The sequence below is a fragment of the Aythya ferina genome, assembly GCF_964211825.1.
Source record: "Aythya ferina genome assembly, chromosome: 1".
Lineage (NCBI taxonomy): Eukaryota > Metazoa > Chordata > Aves > Anseriformes > Anatidae > Aythya > Aythya ferina.
Window position 1 is genome coordinate 104,528,244 of NC_140296.1, and position 22,957 is coordinate 104,551,200.

Sequence of the window (22,957 nt, forward strand, 5' to 3'; positions counted from 1 at the left end):
AAATATGGCTGGATGGATAATCTTTGAAAATAATGTGGGGAGACTGATTTCAGAATGAAAGATGAGTGAGAAGCTCTGAACCTGAGTTTAGATGAGATAGTGATGGGCTGTGGTGACTTGAAGTCATACCTCTTGAAGTGGTGGGGGGAAATACAAGGAGTGTGAATTGGGCTGTACTGCTACAAGCTCCTGCACAAAGAGGTCCCATCTGGAAAACAGCTCTCTGTGGTTGTGTTTGTCAAGAGGATAATGGTGCGCAGCTGTAGTTAAGATTTTGAAGAGATCACGAGAGATGCAGCCTAGAGAACTTAGAAGTGGCCTTAAGGTGTTTTGACATTAACATCATTTAACAGATAGAGTAGACTTCACTCAGGACAGCAGAGCTGTTGAGGAATAACGAAGGGAGGTTATGTGATGAGAGTTTTTGCAACGGTAGAGCTCTTGCGCTCTTTAGGAGAGATAAGACATAAGTATGTTGCTAAACAGATACATAGTAAAAGCCATTATGCAAGTATTGATGAAAACAGCTAAATGAAAAAAATACGAAGAATGAGTATTGTCTTGTTTACCTAACACTTAGCCTTTCTGAACCAGTACCAACCTGATTATTTCAGCTTCATCGTGGGAGTTTATTCATTTTTAGATCCAGCATCTTTCCCATGGAGACAATGTTTTGATCACTTGGAGAAAGACTTCACTGCATGATTGTGAGGATGAAGATGATGGCATTAAGGCCAAAGAGGAGGGGAAAGGAGTATAAGGAAATTAATCTAAATTCTGTAGTCTCATTTAGTTTCTACTCATCTGTCACTTTCTGCCATCATCTAATTGTTGTGCTGCTCTGCAGCCAAGTGCAGATTTTGTCTGGTGGTTTTCTTCCACAGAGGTGGATTGTATTTTCTTGCTTGTTAGTTAGTTGATGTTTGTGTATAATGTGCTTCATAAAGTCCTCTATACCCTTGCCGTTGACAAGTTTAGTAGAGCATGCATGCTGTACTACATTCATTTAGGGGCGTTGTGTACACGTTGCCCTCTACCACAGCAGCTGTGCAGGACACCTAACTGCAGGTGCTGTTAACAGGATGCAGAAACACAATTTGACTGCAGAAAAAAGCACCACGAGCTTTAGGAGCAGTATATCTGTATCAGTGTAAGGCTGTGCCAGAGGCAAATGGCCTCAGTTTTGAGATCCAGTGCAGAACTGCTGTTCTAGGCTGCTGTCATCCCATGTAGCTGTACCTTCCTCAGAAATTGAGATCTCTGCTCTGCAGCTCTTTGGATTGTGTCAGCATGCTCTGAAGTCCTTCTCCTGCCTCCTGGTGTTGATAAAATGAATCATTGACCCCAATTGACCAATTGTATATATGTATATACGGCACTTCTAGTTAGTGTAGCTATGTTACAGAGAGGACAAGCGTCTTTACTTGTATGCATAAGAACCTTTAAATTTTAATGTAGCAATGAAGTTCTAATTCTTTTCTTTAAATAAAAATTTTAATTGTGCACATCTAAACATAAGCTCTTAGTTCTGATATGTAACTTAGAGAATCTACTTTGAGACACATACCCCACACATGCTTTTCTCTAAATAATTGCTATTGCATTGAAATAGCATTTGAAGAAATAATTATTTAAACAAATGTACAGATAAGGGTTCTATTACCCCAAACCCCCATACAATCTGTAGCTGAGGAGCTAATTGTGTTTACATTCTGCAAACAGATCAGATCTGTAAGAAATGGAATGATTAAAGAGCTTAGAGGTAAGTGGATAAATTCTGATTTCATTCTACCGAGAAACAATCCTATAAACTTAAAGGAATTACATATATTCATGGCAAGTATGACTCTAACCCATGGTTTATAATGTTCTTTTCAGTAACACTTGAAGACATCTTGTATGATTGGAGTCTTGCATTTGCACGCCCTGTGGTGGTATGCATAATTGACTAATGATGTCTGTAATTTGCCTGTGTGATTAATTCATTTGAAGCTATAAATATTCTATATTAAATTATGCAGAAAGCCAGCAAGTTTTTTTTACTGATTTATTGAAATCAAAAGTAATTCCTGTTTCTCTTTTTCACTAAACAAACCAAGAATTAAAAGAAATCAAATGTTATTTCCATGGGAAAAATTACAGAAACTGAAAATAATATAGGGATGCAGATTTCCTGGAAAATGAAGAATAGAAAAAGAAGGATATTTGCTTCTAACTGATGTTTAAAACCCTACTCTGTTAATATATTTACTAAATCATCCTATTAACATGGGTTGAAATCTGTTGTGAAACCAACAACATCTTGTGTCATTTTTGGGGAGAGGTTTCATGAGTTCAATATGAAACAAGATATAATTTGTATTTTCTTTTGCTTTTACATGAAATTAAATATTTTCTTTCTCAGAATGAAAAAATCTGAAAAACATTGATGAAATGATCAGGAATTTGATTAAGCTTTTTTTCATCGTTTATTTATGGACTGACATTTTATTTTTGTTTGGTTTAAACTTAGCTTACCAAAGCAGCTTCAATATGTAGAGGCTAGAGTTTAGCTGGATGTCTTTATTTTACACATGCTTAGCGATTGTAGGACATCTTAATGTGTGATCTAGCAACCAACCATTAAGTCACCTGAGATTTATATTAAAGCATGAATATTCCAGACAAATTTAGCTAAACAAAAATGGTTTATACATATCTGTGTTCATTAAACAAATCAACAGTTGAGAAGAAAATTCTGTAGTGACAGCTTTGAAGAGATGCAGAGATTAATGAACTAACATCAGGAAGAAAAAGATGACCTGATTAAACCTTCAGGAATATTTCCCCATCCTCCCTCTCTGTGCATCATCGCTTGTGTATCAGGCACACAGTATACCATCCTTAATGCAAATTGAGAGATGGTAGTTTTCCTGACTTTCCTCTAGGAAATTTGAGGCTATCTATTGAGCAATTCTATAGTAATGCTTGATCAGGACTATCATTTCCACGTGCAGGTACATGCAGACCATAGTCAGGACTAAAGATAGCTGCTCTCATGTGTTTTAGTTCCTCCTAAATAACTTTTTGAAGAACTCCCTGGTAATGTAGGAGTAAGTTTTCAACAGGAATATGATTTTTCGTTTAGTCATATGGCCATAGCTTTTATTAGCTAAAATCACACTTTAATTTTTGGCATCTGTTGGTTAGAATCTCCTGAAGGACAAAGGGATGCAAAAGCAGTACTGCAGTTGAGATCATAGATATTCAGAGGTACTGCACATGTATGTGTGACAAGAAAATGTCACCTTGTCCATGACCTTGGAAGCACTGCAGTGACTGACTCATAAAGGTATGGCTGCTGAATGCCAACAGCCTGTACAGCTGGAGGACCGAGGACTTCATTTCAGGCTGGCAACAAAACAGGGAATAAGAAATGATATTTCAGGTATCTGAAATGCAAAGAAGCTGAGAGCAACAATATAGATAAGAGTTCCTTTTTCTAGCTGCTTGTAGCTTCCAGGGTTTCAAAGAAACCAAAAAGTAGAATGTGTGTCGTGGTTTAACCCGGCTGGCAGCTAAACACCACGCAGCCGTTCGCTCACCCTCCCCCCTCCCTCTCTGGGACGGGGGAGAGAAATGGAAAGTGAAGCTCGTGAGTTGAGATGAAGACAGTTTAATAAGACAGGAAAATAATAATAATAATAATAATAATAATAATAATAATAATAATAATAATAATAATAATACAATGATGATAATAGTACTACTACTAATAATATGTACAAACAAGTGATGCACAATGCAATTGCTCACCACCCGCTGACCGATGCCCAGCTTAACCCCGAGCAGTCCGGCCCCCTCCCCCCGGCTAGCCACCCCTATATATTGTTTAGCATGACGTCAGATGGTATGGAATACCCCTTTGGCTAGTTTGGGTCACCTGTCCTGGGTCTGTCCCCTCCCAGCTCTTACTGCACCCCCCCCAGCCTGCCCGTTGGCAGGACAGAGCAAAGGCTGAGATGTCCTTGGCTTAGTATAAGCACTGCTCTGCAACAATTAAAGCATCGGGGTGTTATCAGCACTCTTCTCATTCTAAGCCAAAACACAGCATTCCACCAGCTACTAGGAAGAAAATTAATTCTGTGCTAACTGAAACCAGGACATCTATCCACCCCTTATTCCATACCATTTATGTCATGCTCAGTTTACACTCTTTTCCATACATTCTAATTAGTCACCTATAGTAATCATGGTAGTGATAACATACAGTATAATATACTATTTAACATGGTGCAATTCAGTTCATGGGCTATTCTCACCCAGTATTAAATCTCCTTGAGGTACACACCGGACCTCTCCGTTCTTTTGCATCACCCACCAAGTATATCCAGGTCCCTGAGCGAAAACAATTCCACGAATAGGTTTGCCTTTTCCTGAGGCAGGAGTAGCCCAGACTGTTTTACCCAGCATATTTTTTACATGCACTACAGGAACTTTATCCCCATCTACAGTACGTAACAGGTTTGATTGGGCAGGTCCAGCTCGGTTGGTAGATCCCCTAGTATTGACTAACCAGGTGGCCTTTGCCAAATGCGTATCCCAGTTTTTGAACGTCCCAGCGCCCATTGCTTTCAAGGTAGTCTTTAACAGGCCATTGTATCGTTCAACTTTCCCGGAGGCTGGTGCATGATAGGGGATGTGATACACCCATTCAATACCATGTTCTTTGGCCCAAGTGTCTATAAGGTTGTTTCGGAAGTGAGTCCCATTGTCTGATTCTATTCTTTCTGGGGTGCCATGTCGCCATAGGACTTGCTTTTCAAGGCCCAGGATGGTGTTCCGGGCGGTAGCATGAGGCACAGGATATGTTTCCAGCCATCCGGTGGTTGCTTCCACCATTGTAAGTACGTGGCGCTTGCCATTGCGAGTTTGAGGGAGTGTGATGTAATCAATCTGCCAGGCCTCTCCATATTTATATTTCAGCCATCGTCCTCCATACCAAAGAGGCTTTGACCGTTTGGCTTGCTTGATTGCAGCACATGTTTCACAGTCATGAATAACCTGTGCTATAGCGTCCATGGTCAGGTCCACCCCTCGATCACGAGCCCATCTGTATGTTGCATCTCTACCTTGATGGCCTGAGGTGTCATGGGCCCATCGGGCTATAAATAATTCACCTTTATGCTGCCAATCCAGGTCCACCTGAGCTACTTCAATCTTAGCAGCCTGATCCACCTGCTGGTTGTTTTGATGTTCTTCAGTAGCCCGATTCTTGGGCACATGAGCATCTACGTGGCGTACTTTCACAGCCAGGTTCTCTACCTGAGCAGCAATATCTTGCCACAATGCAGCAGCCCAGATAGGTTTGCCCCTACGCTGCCAGTTGTTTTGCTTCCATTGCTGTAACCATCCCCACAGGGCATTTGCTACCATCCATGAATCGGTGTAGAGATAGAGAACTGGCCATTTTTCTCGTTCAGCAATGTCTAAAGCCAGCTGAATGGCTTTCACTTCTGCAAACTGACTCGATTCACCTTCTCCCTCAGCAGCTTCTGCAACTCGTCGCGTAGGACTCCATACAGCAGCCTTCCATCTCCGATGCTTCCCCACAATACGACAGGACCCATCAGTGAACAGGGCATATTTCTTTTCATTCTCTGGCAACTGGTTGTACAGTGGGGCTTCTTCAGCACGACCCACCTCCTCCTCTGATGATATCCCAAAGTATTTGCCTTCTGGCCAGTCCATGATCACTTCCAATATTCCTGGGCGACTGGGGTTTCCTATTCGAGCCCGCTGATTAATCAGTGCAACCCACTTGCTCCATGTAGCATCAGTTGCATGATGCGTAGAGGGGACCCTTCCCTTGAACATCCAGCCTAGTACCGGTAATCGGGGTGCTAGGAGGAGCTGCGCTTCAGTACCGACCACCTCCGAAGCAGATCGAACTCCTTCATATGCTGCCAATATCTCCTTTTCAGTTGGAGTATAGCGGGCCTCAGATCCTCTGTATCCCCGACTCCAAAACCCCAGAGGCCGACCTCGAGTTTCCCCAGGTTCTTTCTGCCAGAGGCTCCAGGTGGGGCCGTTCTCACCGGCTGCAGTGTAGAGCACATTCTTTACATCTGGTCCTGTTCGAACTGGCCCAAGGGCTACTGCATGGACTATTTCCTGCTTGATTTGTTCAAAGGCTTGTCGTTGTTCAGGGCCCCATTCAAACTCATTCTTCTTACGAGTTACTTGGTAGAGTGGGTTTACAATCAGACTGTAATTTGGGATGTGCATTCTCCAAAACCCCACAACACCTAGGAAAGTCTGTGTTTCTTTTTTGTTAGTTGGTGGAGACATAGCTGTTATTTTGTTGATCACATCCATTGGGATTTGACGACGTCCATCTTGCCATTTTATTCCTAAAAACTGGATCTCCCGTGCAGGTCCTTTGACTTTATTTTGTTTTATGGCAAAACCGGCTTTCAGAAGGATTTGGACTATTTTCTTCCCTTTCTCGAAAACTTCCTCTGCTGTGTCACCCCACACAATAATGTCATCGATGTACTGCAGGTGTTCAGGAGCTTCCCCCTGCTCTAGTGCAGACTGGATCAGCCCATGGCAAATGGTAGGGCTGTGTTTCCACCCCTGGGGCAGCCTATTCCAAGTATATTGGACTCCCCTCCAAGTGAAGGCAAATTGTGGCCTGCACTCTGCTGCTAGAGGGATGGAGAAAAATGCATTAGCGATATCAATTGTGGCGTACCACTTGGCTGCCTTCGATTCAAGTTCATACTGAAGTTCCAGCATGTCCGGCACTGCAGCACTCAGTGGTGGCGTGACTTCGTTCAGGCCGCGATAGTCCACTGTTAGTCTCCACTCGCCATTAGACTTTCGCACTGGCCATATGGGACTATTGAAAGGTGAATGAGTCTTGCTGATCACTCCTTGGCTCTCCAATTGACGAATTAGCTTATGGATGGGAATCAGGGAGTCTCGGTTGGTGCGATATTGCCGCCGGTGCACAGTTGTGGTAGCAATTGGCACTTGCTGTTCTTCGACCCTCAGCAACCCCACAACAGAGGGGTCCTCTGAGAGACCAGGCAAGGTAGATAATTGTTTAATGCCCTCTGTCTCTAAGGCAGCAATACCAAAAGCCCACCGGAACCCTTTTGGGTCCTTGCAGTATCCTCTTCTAAGATAGTCTATGCCAAGGATACATGGAGCATCCGGACCAGTCACAATGCGGTGCTTTTCCCACTCATTCCCAGTCAGACTCACTTCAGCCTCCAATACAGTCAACTGCTGAGATCCCCCTGTCACTCCACAAATATAGATGGGCTCTGGTCCTTTATAGCTCGATGGCATTATAGTACATTGTGCACCGGTGTCTACTAAAGCCTTATACTTCTGTGCGCGTGATGTGCCAGGCCATCGAATCCACACAGTCCAATAAACTCGATTGTCCCTTTCCTCCCCCTGGCTGGAGGCAGGGCCCCCCTAATCCTGGTCAGAATCTTCCTCGTTTCTGTGTTTGAAGGACTGTCTGCTGGAAGTTGGAGCAGCAAACTTTTCGGAGAATCCCTTTTTCCTGATTGTTTTCTTTTGCAACTCACGTACCCGTGCCTCTAGGGTCGCGGTAGATTTTCCATCCCATTTTCTCATGTCCTCTCCATGGTCTCGTAAGTAAAACCACAGGGTGGCACGGGGTGAGTACCCACCATATCGTCTTCCTTGTGTGGGTGAACGCCTACCCCTGACAGCTGAGACACTGCTTTGTACAGGTGCGAAGGAGAATAATCTCTCTTCAAGTTGGTGAACCTTTTCAGAAAGTTTCTCCCAAGTGTTCTCCTTTGGTCGGTGGGCACTGGTTGGTTCAGGTGGGGAGGACAATAGATTCTCTTCAAGTTGGTGAACCTTTTCAGAAAGTTTCTCCACAGCTGAGACGCAGGCCTGTAAGGAAGAGGAGAGACTTTCTTCGTACTGCCGGAGTTGTTTAGCCGCTTCACCCACTGTGGGTTCCTCATCCTCTTTCCAGGCCATTATTGCCAATGAGCTGGCATATGATGATGGTGCACTCCGTACAAACTTCCGCCACATGGGTCGTGTACACTTGACTTCATCTGGATCTGTGGATGTTTGTTTGAGGTCTGGATCCTCATAAATCACTTCCCGTACGGCTAATTCCCTCAGGTACTGGATTCCCTTCTCCATAGTGGTCCACTTGCCTGGTAGACATAAAATATCTTCCTTGAAGGGATACCTTTCCCTCACAGCTGAGAGGAGACGCCTCCAGAGGCTGGTGGGTCGTGCTCCATCTGCAATTGCTTTGTCAATGCCGGCGTCTCGAGCAAGGGATCCCAGCCGCTTGGCTTCCCTGCCGTCTAATTCCACACAATTGGCTCCAGAGTCCCAGCACCGGAGCAGCCAGGTGACAAGCTGCTCACCTATACAGCGACCAAAATCTTTTCGCACATCTCGTAGCTCGCGCTCGTTTAGGCTTCGGGTAGTTACTGTTGCTCTTTCGGCATCCTCATCTTCCTCCTCCTGAATCCTTGACGGCCCAGCGTCGTCATCATCTTCGTCATCTCTATACTTAGTTTTGGCAGAAGCCTTACCTGGATTGGCAGAAGACTCTCTGCGTTCTAAACGACTTGAATTTCTATACCATATTTTCACCTTCTCTACAGGGGCAGCTTGCACTGCTACTGCTCGTTTCTCTGACTTTGTTACAGGGTCTGCCACAGGGGTTGGAATGCCCTCTGCAGGGTCAACTTGCACTGCTACAGCTCGTTTCTCTGACACGGCCACAGGAGCTGGAGCGGCTACAGGAGCTGGAGTTGGAGCTGGAGCAGTTGCAGGAGCTGGGACTGGAGCAGCAGTAGGAGCTGGAGCTGGAGCGGCTTCAGGAGCTGGAGCTGGAGCGGCTTCAGGAGCTGGGACTGGAGCAGTTGCAGGAACTGGGACTGGAGTAGCGGCCGGAGCTGGAACTGGAGCGACTGCAGGAACTGGGACTGGAGCAGCTGCAGGAGCTGGAGCTGGAGCAGCTTCAGGAGCTGGGACTGGAGCGGCTGCAGGAGCTGGGACTGGAGCGGCTGCAGGAGCTGGGACTGGAGCGGCTGCAGGAGCTGGGACTGGAGCGGCTGCAGGAGCTGGGACTGGAGCGGCTGCAGGAGCTGGGACTGGAGCGGCTGCAGGAGCTGGGACTGGAGCGGCTGCAGGAGCTGGGACTGGAGCGGCTGCAGGAGCTGGGACTGGAGCGGCTGCAGGAGCTGGGACTGGAGCGGCTGCAGAATCCACCGTAGGGGTCACAGTGGCCGTTGGATCTGTCACAGGGTTTGGAGTGGCCGCAGGGTCTGTCACTAAGTTGATAGCAGTATCAATGGCAGCTCGATAGGCATGAGCCAGGCCCCAGCACGTTACAATGATTTGTGTTACTTTGGAACTGCCAGAATCATTACACCTTTTTTTCAAGCATTCTGCCAGTTTTTGAGGATTTTGCCATTGTTCAGGGGTGAATTTCCAACACACTGGGGGTGCCAACTGCTCTAGATGCCTGCCCATATCCACCCATACTCCCTGCCACCCACAACTATACTGCCTCCGGGCAGATCTCCGGATGAGCTTCCTAAGTAGTTGTTTAACTTTAAGCAGAACTTGAAGTGCATTCAGGAGGCAGAACAACAGGACTATGCTGGTCTGAGTATCCCAAGGATATTCAATATCTTGGAGAGCTATTGTAATAAACTCGGAGGATAAGAGGGTGGTGAAGGAGGAAGGGAGAGTGATCAAGGAGGGTACAGGGGTGGTGAAGGAGAAAGGGAGAGTGATTAAGTAAGAAAAATTATCTTCCCCTTTCCCCTCCACAGATTGACTCCCTAATGAAAAAAGGCAACAGATACAATTGCTAATAGTTTCCAAAATACAGTTTCCAAAGTATAGAATCGAAGATGTTACTGAGTACAAATACCAGGTTAGAGTCATGGCCAGATATTTCATCATCTCATAAGCCACTGATACAACACACAGTACCATAACGGTCTGAAACCAGGGCCCGGAGAGGATAAACAACATGACAGAGAGCACATACGGAAAATAACGTGCTATAATACTCAATTTGGAAAACAGGCGCAGCACAGTTGAGATTAAAGTAATCAGCATTATGACAAGTGACTATTAAGCAGGTCTAATACTTATACCAATTTTAGTTTAACACACTCTGGTCAGATCTGCCGTTATCTCAACCTTTCGAGCCCCACGTTGGGCGCCAAAAAGACTGTCGTGGTTTAACCCGGCTGGCAGCTAAACACCACGCAGCCGTTCGCTCACCCTCCCCCCTCCCTCTCTGGGACGGGGGAGAGAAATGGAAAGTGAAGCTCGTGAGTTGAGATGAAGACAGTTTAATAAGACAGGAAAATAATAATAATAATAATAATAATAATAATAATAATAATAATAATAATAATAATACAATGATGATAATAGTACTACTACTAATAATATGTACAAACAAGTGATGCACAATGCAATTGCTCACCACCCGCTGACCGATGCCCAGCTTAACCCCGAGCAGTCCGGCCCCCTCCCCCCGGCTAGCCACCCCTATATATTGTTTAGCATGACGTCAGATGGTATGGAATACCCCTTTGGCTAGTTTGGGTCACCTGTCCTGGGTCTGTCCCCTCCCAGCTCTTACTGCACCCCCCCCAGCCTGCCCGTTGGCAGGACAGAGCAAAGGCTGAGATGTCCTTGGCTTAGTATAAGCACTGCTCTGCAACAATTAAAGCATCGGGGTGTTATCAGCACTCTTCTCATTCTAAGCCAAAACACAGCATTCCACCAGCTACTAGGAAGAAAATTAATTCTGTGCTAACTGAAACCAGGACAATGTGCTTTTTGTATCAGGAAAAAAAAAAAAGCCGTAATTCCTAATATTTTTCTAATCCTGTATTAGGTTATTTCTACATGCAGAATTCACTTTGGGAGTAGGAGGCAGTCTTTGCAGTACTTTAAACTGTTTGGAAGGGGAGAAAGAAGAAGCTTCTAGAATTTCTACAGAGCTATATTCATGGGAATCGGCTATATAGTAGCTGGGTATGGAAGGATAATTCAGCTCTGAAAGGTTTCTGCCTGTATGCTTAAGATACTATATTTGAATGTGCAAGTTATAGGAGTAATTAATCTTTAAAAATACAAACTGGAAAAATGATACTTCGAATTATTTCAAAGTTCATGATTTTTGCCATAAAGCTTTCAGCTTAAGCCCATGTCCTACCTAAATGTGCTAAATGAATAGCACTATTAGGAGCTTCAACAACAGCATGACATTAGAAAAATTACAGCACTAATTGGCACTGCTTTTACAGACCTTAATATTGCTACTTTAAGTTCTCATTGTTCTCTTAACAGTTACATTACAAATCTTCTGATGAATAGCTTTTTGTACAGAATTGTCAGATTCTGCTTTGACAATTCATTTAATTTAATGGGTGTGTAATTCAGATAGGTTAACTCCAGAATGAAAGGGTCATTCTGAGAGTGTCTGCAACAGAAAACAACAAAGTAATTCCTTGCATCTTTGACAGTGAATCAGAAGATTTTTCATATCTATGGATGCTTAATAGGGAAAAAAAAAATTGCCAACTGTAGGATCCATGTCATACGTGTTACCTGTTAAATATAGCAATAACTTATTTAGAGGTAATCTAAAAAAAAGGTATTAGAAGTATGTATTCATAGAGGGAGTATATTTCCAAGAATTTGGAAATCCTAATTTAAATCATAATTTAATTGATCAGGTATTTGATTAGCTAGTGTATAATTCATGTTGTATCCTTAACGTTGTATAACCCCATGAATGATAATGAAACTAAATCAGTAAATTAATCTGTTTTGCATTGAATGACAAGACTGTAGAATGTGATTCTATCATAAACTGAAGCAAGAAAAATATTCTGAATGTCAAATCAGCCTACTATGGAAAATCTAATTGTTTTTTTTTTTTTTTTTTTTTTTAAATGATGGAGTAGCAATTTGTAAACTAACTGTACTAACCTCACTTTCCCTCCTAACCAAAAAAAAAAATAAAAAAATAGCATTTAGCAGAAGCATTTAGCAGATGATTAAATCCTATGTGGATAGGATACTGCAATGTATTGGAAAATGGTTGGGAAGATGTTTGTTCTGCCATCAGAAAGATGAGGACAGGATGCTCGGTCAGCCCCTAAAGCTTTCCAGTGCTCCTCTTCAACTGTCTGTGCACTTTGGCTGTTTTTCTTGTTGCAACCCTCTAACCACCCGTGAAGGCCAGCTGCTCCTCACATTGCTGTCTGTAACTTTTGTCAGCTTCTCACATTATGAGCTGTCACCTCTGTGAATTTTCTCATGCCACATCCAGCAATTTCTCACACCCTGTTAGCCTGGCCCCGGGGCAAGGTCTCAACAGCAGCCTAGTCATGTGCCTGCAGCCCTAACACAGTGTCTTGGCCAGCATGTCACTACCTGCAGCATCTCTTGCTTGCTTTGATAGCATCATGAAGGGTCAACTTGTTTTTAATTTCTCCTAAGTTCACTTCAGTTTCAGTAGTACCTAGTAGGTGAGAGAATAATTAACTGCTGGCTGTAAAATGTATAGGTATGCGCTACAGCATGGTAGAAACTGTTTAAGAGGGGCCATAACATTAATTCTGCATGCTGAAAGAAATCCCTGTGTGTGTAACAGGGCCAGATTCTGCAGCTGAAGCCAGCGTGCTCTGCAGCAGTAGTACCTTGGACGTAGCAGCCGTTTTCTGCCTTTCTTCCTTTCCACTCTCAGCTTCCTGGGGTGCAGTTCAGACTCCACCTTTGGCTGCTCTCCAGCCTGGCATCATGAGGTAGAGCTCACTGAAGGGGGAGGGCAGCAGGTATCCGAAGGTAACTTCTACATAGGCAAGAAGACGGAAGACTCCCAAATGTCAGTCATCCAGTTTACAGATTTATTCATGAGAAATGTCAACCTCTACAGCAGTGGAATCTGATTGGGGCTGTAGTCAGCTCGCTATTTTTAATTCAGCTTAATGCTAGGAGATGCAGTGCTAGATGTCTGCTAGACTCCAATTTTCTGAGCAGTCTCTGTGACTCTGGGAATTAAATAACAAAACCTAGAAGATGAAATTCTTGAGAGAAATTGTATGTGGGAAGTGAATGCCATAGTAAACCCTGCTGTAGTGCAAGAGCCATGGTGGACCCAACCATAATGACAGGTGGCGATCTCAGAGTAACAGCATGTAACGATGCAGTGGTGTTTCTTAATATATCCCTAACGCAATTGTGTTCCTGACTGGGATGCTCTTCCTACTTGCTATTTATTATAGTATTCCATGTCGCTTTATTTAGCAAGTGTCTCTCTAGTCCCATTTTGCAGCATTGAGCATTTGTTCTGCTTCTAATGTGCATTCTAAAGGAAAAATGGAATTATAGCAAATAAAAAATTGAGAGATTCTCTGAAGATTTTGAGCTTAAATGTGTGGAATAGTGAAATAATTATTAATTTCAGAATAAAAGCAGAGTTCGTTATGAGGTAACCATAAGATCAGGCTAATGTATTCTGTATCTCATAAACAGAAAACTAAGTGTTAGTCTGAAGTTTCTGGTGTCTCTTAAGCATGTATGTGCATAGGGATAAATAATAGATTGTTATGATAAAGATTTGTGGAACATTTGATTTGGAATTTATATTTTAGCTGATGGTCTACAGTTTTTACACTGTCTTTGGGAGATCTTTTTACGAAGCCTGAAAAAGATCATTGTTTCTGAGAAGTCCTATCACTTTAGAGTTCAATCTGATTACACAATCACATAATCACTAAAACTTATTTTAATGCACTGAGAACAGGTGTTGGTAATAGCGCTACTTCAAAGGTACCAAAAGTTCAGTGATTTCATCTTGCTTTAGCTAATTTCCACATTTCAGAAGGGAAAACTTGCATGTTGTTTTATTTTTTTTTTAAATGATATTCTATTATGTGGTGATGGTGTGGTGGTTTTACTGTGCTGGGCAGCTAAACCCCACAACCGCTCTCTCACTCCCCCTCCTTTAGATGAGGAGGGGGAGAAGTAAAGCAAAGAACAACTCACGGGTTGAGATAAGGATAATTTAATTAAAGGGAAATAATTATAATTATTAAATAAAGACTACCATGAACTAAACAATTTAACTAAGGGGAAGTAACAGGGAAAAGGGGAAAAAGGGAGGAAAACAAACAAACAAAATAAATGAAAGCTATATGGAAGTGCAGAGGAAAGAAATGACTCTCTACTTCCCACAAATGAGCGATGATTGACCACGTCCTTGAAGCAAGGCCTCAACGCACGCAGCCGGTGTTCGAGACGAGGACCGACGTCTTCTCAACGAGAGCCCACCCCTCCCCTCTTCTTCCTGTTTCCACCTTTTATTGCTGAGTGTGACACCACGTGGTATGGAATATCCCTTTGATTGGTTTAGGTCAGCTGCCCTAGTGATGTTTCTCTCCTCACTTTTTTGCCCACCCCCTAGGAGGGTTAGAGAAAGGCCCAATGCTGTGCCACTGCTGCTCAGCAGTAGACACAACACTGGTGTGATAACACTGCTGTTCCAGCTACAAGTACAGAGTACGGCACTGTATGGGCTGCTGCCGGGAAAGTTAACGTTCCAGCCAGACCCAGTACAGATGGGCTTTATGTGTATGTATGTATAATTGAAACTTTAAGTGTATGCCAGAGTTATGTCAGCTGGAAATATTACTAATGAAAATTAACAGGAAAATGTGCAAGAACCAAAAGGTCAATGTGCAAACAATGCATGGGAAAGTTTCCTAAAACCAGACATAAAAAATGCTACTTCATTTCTGAAAGTGTAGAAATTTCTTTTTCAAGAGTCTGAGGAGTTTATGGTATCCAATTTTTGCTACTGACTTTTTATGCATTTGCATTTAGATGATTTTTATTAATTAGTTTAAAAAAAAAAAATCATACCAGCACAATTTCTTAGGTAGTTTTCCTGTTCAATTGTTATTTAAAACAAAAATGAGAAAAGTCTTTTGAGCATTTTTTTAAAGAAAAAAAAAAAAAAGGATCTAATTTCTTAATGCTGCCTGTGTTGCTGTTAAAAGCATGTCCTACACAATAACAGTTTATGGGATACAACATTTGTGTGAAACAACGATACTGAAACCTAAATGTGAATGTTCTAAGGATTTCTCTGCATAGGAGCTGATGTAAGAGAAACAAGGACCTACTTCATGCTGGTCACTTGTGCTTTGTCTTTGTTAAAGCCTTTGTAACAATGAACTGTGTAATTTGAGTTCAAAAAGGGAAGTGAATTCTTGCTTCTCCTATGGAATTCATGCAGGCCAATTCTGTTTGTTTAGGGGAAAAATAATAATAATAAAGTTTTACAACTATATTAATGCCATTTTATTTTGTTGATATGGCACAGTGCAGCCCTGTGTGTGTGTGTGTATATATATATATATATATACACGTGTGTGTGTGTGTATATATATATATATATGTGTAAATACCCTTAGTTTCTCAAGAATATGATTTGGGTATTAAGTGGTGCATACTAGGAGGGGGTGCAATTTACAATTGCATCTCTTACAAAAAAAAAAAAGTATGGATTTAAAGACGCAAAATAAAAATACAAGGAAAAGCAGGAAGGGAAGCATTTTATTTATTCTGGAATAGGTGCCAACAGATCTAAGGACAAGAAAAAAAGGTAGAAGTTTAAGAAAATAACCTTAATGGTCTAATTCTGCCCAAGGTATAATACAATCAGAATTAAGAATAATCTGAATTAAATTTGTCAAAGCATGGAAATATGGAAAAAAAGGTATACAAATGATCTTGGTTTAATTTTGCCCTTTACTAATGACGACAGTAATCTCACAGCTTGGTTTCTCTGATCTTAGATTAGACTGAATTAATTAAAAAAAAATACAACACACTTTTTAAAAGATGTCCATCATGATCTTTTTACTATATGTATTTCCTATTGAAATAGCATTTAGGCATTGCAGAAATGCAAATAATTAATAACTAGCATTACTAAAATACGAGGCATAGAAAAGTCTGTCATACAGTTAATTTTGTGCAAACCATAATTACAAGATTTTAACACTGATTATAATTACTTGAGCATATGGCAAGAAATAGGTAATAAAACTGTTTTTAATTGTGGTATAATGAGTTTCTGGATGGTCTATACCATTTTCATGAGGATGCTAAAAATTTATATAGTGAGAATGAGAGAAAGAAAAATTATATAAAAATTCTGTGGCTTGGAAATATTTGTATCATGAAAATAAAATATAATTTGTATCATTAAAATAAAATACATTAAAATAAAATACAACCATTTTTTAAAGTATCTTCAGGTTATCTTTATCTTTAGTGCTGCATTCTTCAAACAAAAGGGAATGAAGTTCTTGTATAGATTGGGTATGTTTAGATGCTTGTGGGTGGTTGTTTGTTTCCCTTAATATTTTTGCAAGAAAAAATCTGTGAGATAGAAGGGAATCCACTATATAAATATGTAGAGACTTTCCTCTTGTGTTTGTCTTTTTTGATGAATTCTGGCAGTAGTAAAATCTCACCTGAACCCTTCATATTTGACTTTTGCTACAGCTTTTATGCAGTTCCTTTGTTGTCTGAGCCCATAATTATCCCAGCGAGCGTTCTCCGAAGCCTTGCTACAGTCTTCTGTACTCTACAAAGTCCTATTTGCTGCCATAAGGCATTGTTAGTGAAGGGCTGTGATCATATGGGCTTGCAGTTGTTCTTCAGAAATGTGCAACACGCAGGACGGAAATAGATCTTGTGTCTCAGCATATCTTTGTACTTTCTCTCTTTCTTTTTTTTTTTTTCTTCTTTTGGAAGAAATGAAGCAGCTTTTCCAGTTTTAGCTGAAGGGGCATAAGGATGGACATACAGTGGTGTATGTATGCTCCCAAACTGAAATTTACTGGTGGTACTCATCTGAACACTGGGATAGAAATCATCTTTATTTTATCTTCTCTGTATGAAGTACACCACCAAGACTGTTCCTTGCTGTGAACCCATGTTGGCTTCTGTACTCAGCCAGCACACTGATATGTGGTAGCTGAAATCCTAGTCAATGGAATATTTTTCATTACAGAGTTAGAAAACCATTCTCTGGAATGATTTGGAATACTCAGCCTGGAATGCTCACACAAATAGTTTTTCATTAAAATTACATTTTGCACTTCCCTCCCTACCTACCATGAAATTAGTATTATTGAGAAAAAACATTTACTTCAAGACACATTATTGTATTAGACTTTACTGAATTATTCTATCATGTATTTTTTCTATCATGTATTTTTTCCATCCTTTCTTACAGATGGAAAGTTTTTTTATTTTATTTTATTTTATTTTATTTTATTTTATTTTATTTTATTTTATTTTATTTTATTTTTTACTGAATTGACTGGGATTAATATTTGTTTCTTAAAAAAATAAATCTGTATTTTTAAAACAAGTAAATGACTTTTTCTTTTAGTGTATGTCTGTAACCAGCTCTTTAAAGTTTCAAAATGGTTTGTCAACATATCACTGCCATGCTTGTCACAGCCTCTCTAAAGCTGTTAGAGTGAGTCAGAGAGTGATTTTTCTGCCAGAGGAGCCTGGCAGTGACTACAAGCCTAGTGATACTTCTGCTGTGCAGAAAATTATTATTGATGGTGGTAAGGATAAGCCTGATGAGCGAAAAGATGTTGGGCTGAGCAGTGATAGGGGGAGGTGAACGGTTTGAGTTCTATCACTGAGCTGATGCTAGTCATGTCCAGCAAAAAATAATACCTTTTTATAGGACACCTAGTACTATAATTGACAGTCTTAATCCTATCCCTGTTTTTTCTTTTCCATTTTCAACTATTCTTCTAAACAGCCTATTAATTCTATTAGAGTGTGTTGATCAGTTGGTATCAAAAAAGAAACTTCAAACTTGTTGTGTATGGGCAGAAGGTTTCCCAAAGATGAATGAGAATCTTAATACAATAGGACAGTAAATATGTAAGATAAAAACTTCTAATATTTTTCCATATGCATGTGGTCTACTGGTAGTTTTCTTTTCTACTGAATGCAGTATATTGTTCTTTCCTTTTAATTCCCTCGTGTTACAAAGAGCTCTTTTCTTCTCCCAGGTTATCTGTTCTGTGACCAGCTTCTCAAGTGCTAGCTTCATATTGATCTCTGTTTTCAGCAAAGTAGGCTCTAAAATTTCTGTAGATCAAATATTACACACATGGGAGTATGGGTATGTCTATTAGGAAATCAAAGCCAACAGTCTTTGTGAGGCTCAAGAGTGTTGCTTCAAAGTATGTACTTGAAAGTAGACATTGCTGTTGGTATGCTCTTAAATGTTGGTAATAAATTCACTCCATGGTTCTTGGTTCCTGCAATTATTGCCAGGTGCTGTATAACCTTCCACTGTTCTGGTGAGACATCAGTGCGTTTCATTCTTGTGTAATATGAGAAGTCTACACCGTGCTGCATATAAGAGCACCAGGCTGACCCATTGTTTTCACTTTGGTTTTGTGCCAGCCCTCCCTGGACAATTTGGAATGAAAGGAACTTAAGTGGGTTCTGTTTATTTGTATTTCACTGGGATACCTCTAGCTTTTAATGTCAGTCACTGAAGGCATCTAAGGTATGGAGAAACAAAATCTGTTATGTTGGGGCCCCAGCACAAGGAGGTTGTGGACATGTTAAAGAAAATCCAGAAGAGGGCCAGAGATGATCAGAAGGCTGGAGCACACCTCTTCTACAGGCTGAGATGACTGGGATCATTTAGCATTTAGAAGAGAAGGCTCCAGGGCGAACTCATTGCAACCTTCCAGTACCTAAAGGGGGCCTACGGGAAGGAAGGGGAGGGACTCTAAAGAGACTTTACCAGGAAGTATAGCAACAGGACAAGGGGTAATGGGTTTAAACTAAATAAGGTTAGGATTAGATTAGATATTGGGAAGAAATTCTTCACTCAAAGGGTGGGGAGGCCCTGGCACAGATTGCCCAGAGAGGCTGTGGATGCCCCATCCCTGAAGGTGCTCAACACCAGGCTGGATGGGACTTTGGGCAACCTGGGCTGGTGGGTGGTGTCTGTCCCCCCCCCTGCCCCCCCCCATGGCAGGGTGCTTGGAATTAGATGGTCTTTAAGGTCCCTTCCAACTCAACCCATTCTGTATTTAAAAGATGAAAAAGAAAGGGGGGGGGGGGGGGGGGGAAGGGGAGTGGAGTTAGAGGTGCTAAAAGGATTAAAAGAAAAAAAAAAAAAAAGTAAAAATTGATTTGTACTTCTTTGTTACCATGCAGGTACTAATGCTATGTCTGCATTAGCAAACTAAATAGGGTTAAAGTGTAGGATGAGCATTGGCATGTGACTTGTTCATTTTGCTGAACTGTTGTTAAATTGTTGCGGTGATGCATGATGTGATTTTTGGTTCAGGCCTAATTTTATTTTTCCAGAGACTGCCTGAGAATCTTTTTGGTTGTTAGCATGGTCTGGGGCTGCTCCTGGGGTCAGTGTGGCTGCTGCTATGGTGTCTGGGGGCCATGTGGGGAGGAGAGGGCCTAGGAGCTTAGCTCAGTGGATGTGAGTAGTGCTGCATGGGGCTGAAGAGCCTTTATACAAAACGTGGACACAACACAAACATATTTACTTCTGATCCTGTGGCTAAGTGTTGCCATTTGGGATGCTGTGGTGTAACCCTGAGTGTTGGTAGGCTGAAGTTGTGGAAGAAGTCAGTAGTAGATCACTTTTTTTAGGTTTTAAAAATAATTTTTCATGTAGAGTAATAATCCTTTTAGTATTGGAGGTGGAGGAAGCTTGATGTGTTTGGGCATGTAATGAACGCGACACACATGAATTCATTTGTGACATCTCTCTGTAGGGAGACTTGTGTTTATAGGGAGACTTGTATTGAGGGCAATGTCCCCAAAAGTCTGTGGGGAGATGATCTTGATCTTATTTTTTTGTATCTGTTTTTTCTCCACACCTAACAAAATGTCAACTAGTACTGAAAGCGCGGGGCATTTACACTAAAAGGAATTTGGTGGAAGGGGGAGAAGATGCACTAAGCAACTAAAAACCTCATTAACCAACTACTTGCACTTTACCTACACAATATCTGAATATCTCTTGAGCTGTGTCATGAGCATCAGATTAGGAAGTCATGCCCTGCTGTAAAATTAACTGCTCTTGTAGAGCCCCTCACGATAGGTGTTTGCAATACCCTAGTTCCAACAGGTTACTAAACTCCAATTCCAGTAACACTAAAAGTGCTCCCTAAAATTAGTCAGCCTAAATTTGTTAAATCTAGAATTCTCAAAGCAGCTGAAGTTTTTGCACCTGAACATTCTTTCTTTTTTAATTTATTATTAAAAAAAAAAAAAAAAGAAAAAGAAAAAAAGAAAACCCTACAACCAAACAAAATAGAAAAAAACATAGCTGAGGAATGGCAATTCTTGTCATTATTTCACATTGCCTGTGCTATGGGTTCCTCCCACCCCATTTCACCTGCAAACCGTCTGTGTTGATTCACACCTTGACCCATCACCCCAGAAATTGCAGAAGCAAAAATAAATGCTGACCTTTAATGCAACCCGTGCTCCTTTCACTCTGTCTTATATTCTGACCCAGAGTAAACCATTTCAGTTCACCAAACCGGCAGAAATCTAACCTCAGCTAATGTTTTTGTGTTAGCTGTTTGGCTTAGCAAATTGAAAGAGCTCATCACAGAAGCTGACAAGTGCCAGGAAGTGATAGAAAGGCAGGACTGCAGCAGCGGCTGTTAGCCTGCCTTCAGCTGCCAAGGAAGCACAGCCGGGGAAGAGAAAGTAATGCGTTCCTCTCCGTGTCTATTAGCAAATCAGGGTCTTCTTGCTGTGTTATAGATTTTTTTTTTTAGTTAGTTGACACATTTTTCAGTCCCATCTCTGATGTATGAAGACTGGAAAAATCTCCCCCTGAAAAAAAAAGCCATAAAAATGAGAATTTCAGTGACCTGGTTCCTGATCTTGCAGAGTACATGTATTTGGCAGTGTTTCAAACTCGCTAGGTAAGAACAATACATATTTAGTTGATATATAGGTATGTATGTACTTATTAGGCTGTGCTTTCTTGAAAGCATGGTTTGTGGATGAGAGACTGAGATCTTTTAAATAAGGTTCTGCTTCTCTCTCGGGCAGTAAGTGACATAAGGTACGTGAATGATGTGAAACAAATAAAGTGCTACTCAGGATTGCATCCACTGGAGATAATAGAGAAATCTTTGCTCTAAGCCCCATGACATTATTTCAATTCAATAGTAAACATATTTTCAATTTTAAAATGAACTTCAAGGGAATCTCTAGAAGATGCAGTCTCTTAGCTACTTGAGGGATCCAAACAACTAATACAATGCCTTATGAAAAGCTGCTTAACAAAACTGGTTCTTCCCAGAAGAGAGGGAGAACATTTGTTAAGATATGAAAAACAAATATTTATGAAAAGATTATTTTATTCCCTTTTGGTTAGTCCATGTCATCAGTACATTTGTGAATTGCTAAGGGGTCATCTAGTTCAGTGGCTTGGCTGTTGCTCTTCTGTTGATACCTTTTTTGGGGTACCAGAGTCCCTCTAGGTGAATTATTGAAAAACACGCTTCTGATGTTTTTAATATATTTGTTGATCAACAGTCTCTGATCAAGCGTATGCTACAGTGTTTCTTTAATATTACATATAAATCTGACAAGATATTTCATAAGCAAGTGTTCATGGAAGTTTATTTTTGGAAGAAAAATTATTTTTGAAAAAAACAACTTTGTGTTTCATGTAGAAGTTTACCTTTGTGTGAGATTTTGCAAAATCTGCGTGGCAAAAGTGACAGCTCTGTAATTTAGGTAGTACCCAGTTTTCACCATTGGTACTATTTGCGTTAAAACCTTACAAGGACATTTTAATTCTATTTGCAGAGATGATTCTTTTTATAAAGTGCAAAAAGTCATTATATAGTCTACTAGAGTATAAAAGAAGAAACATTTTTTGCTGATAACAGAAATGAGACTCAGATATGATTAGATTTGATTTCATCAGGGTTATGAGTAAGGAAATACTCTGACATGGGTTAATGTATACTAGGAAGTCATTAGTTTTAAAATTCCTGTATCGTGTGCTCTTGTCAGTATGGCCTGTTACAAAACCAAATATTTATTTGAGGAATGTTCATGGGGGGAAAGAAAATAATATTCATTCTGTTTCATGTAGAAGACATCTTAAAGCTGATCTTCCTTTGTCCTTGCAAATTTTCAGTTGAAAGCTGCCCTGTAGGATGAAGGCCTGGGGATAGCTGCACCAGGTAACGTGAGAGGTATGGCTCAGTGCCCCAACCCTGCCAGTGGAACAGGCCGTGCGCCCTGCACCTCTCCTGCTGCAGGGAAAATTACTGTCTTTGAAGTTGATTGTGGAAGGGAGTTGCATATAACTCAAGGTTTTGTACCTGTATAGGCAAGGTGCGCAATGTGCTCACTGCCACTGAGTTACTCTTTGGGGACTTCAACATCCTGCAGAAGGGTGGGAGGAGAGAAAGAAAGGGGAGGGGGGAGAAGATATCTGATGGTGATAATGTCTTTCGTTAGCACAGCTAAATTTGCAAGGTGTCGTTGTTCAGCACCCTCATTGCCAAATACACCATGCTTTTCATCACTCTGCTGCGACATAACAGATTTCTTTGTAAGAACAACAGGCTCTGCAGATGCAGTCAAACAGCAAATGTGGTCTTAGGAGGGATATTTATACTCATAATTTTGTACTTCTAATAGGGAATAGCCTTGTTGCTGCCTGGTGAAATGTTATCTACAGTGTACTTCTTGGTTGTAAGAAATCAATTCTAACTTGAAGAGTACTTTGTTTATTTTTGCTATAGTTTGCGCATTACAAGAGGGAAAAAAGTAAATTGTGCAGAGGATGAAA

General features: G+C 41.2%; 1 protein-coding gene across 1 annotated transcript; it reads right to left on the minus strand.

Annotated features, from left to right (window-relative positions):
• Positions 1-7,441: 7,441 nt before the first annotated feature.
• LOC311436099 (uncharacterized protein) lies at positions 7,442-20,561 on the minus strand (the record flags this gene model as incomplete). The annotated part of the gene is made up of 3 exons (XM_084517876.1): positions 7,442-7,791; positions 7,888-9,041; positions 20,525-20,561. 3 exons carry the CDS (start codon positions 20,559-20,561, stop codon positions 7,471-7,473), a joined length of 1,512 nt encoding a protein of 503 aa, XP_084374002.1. The 3' UTR covers positions 7,442-7,470.
• Positions 20,562-22,957: the final 2,396 nt, after the last annotated feature.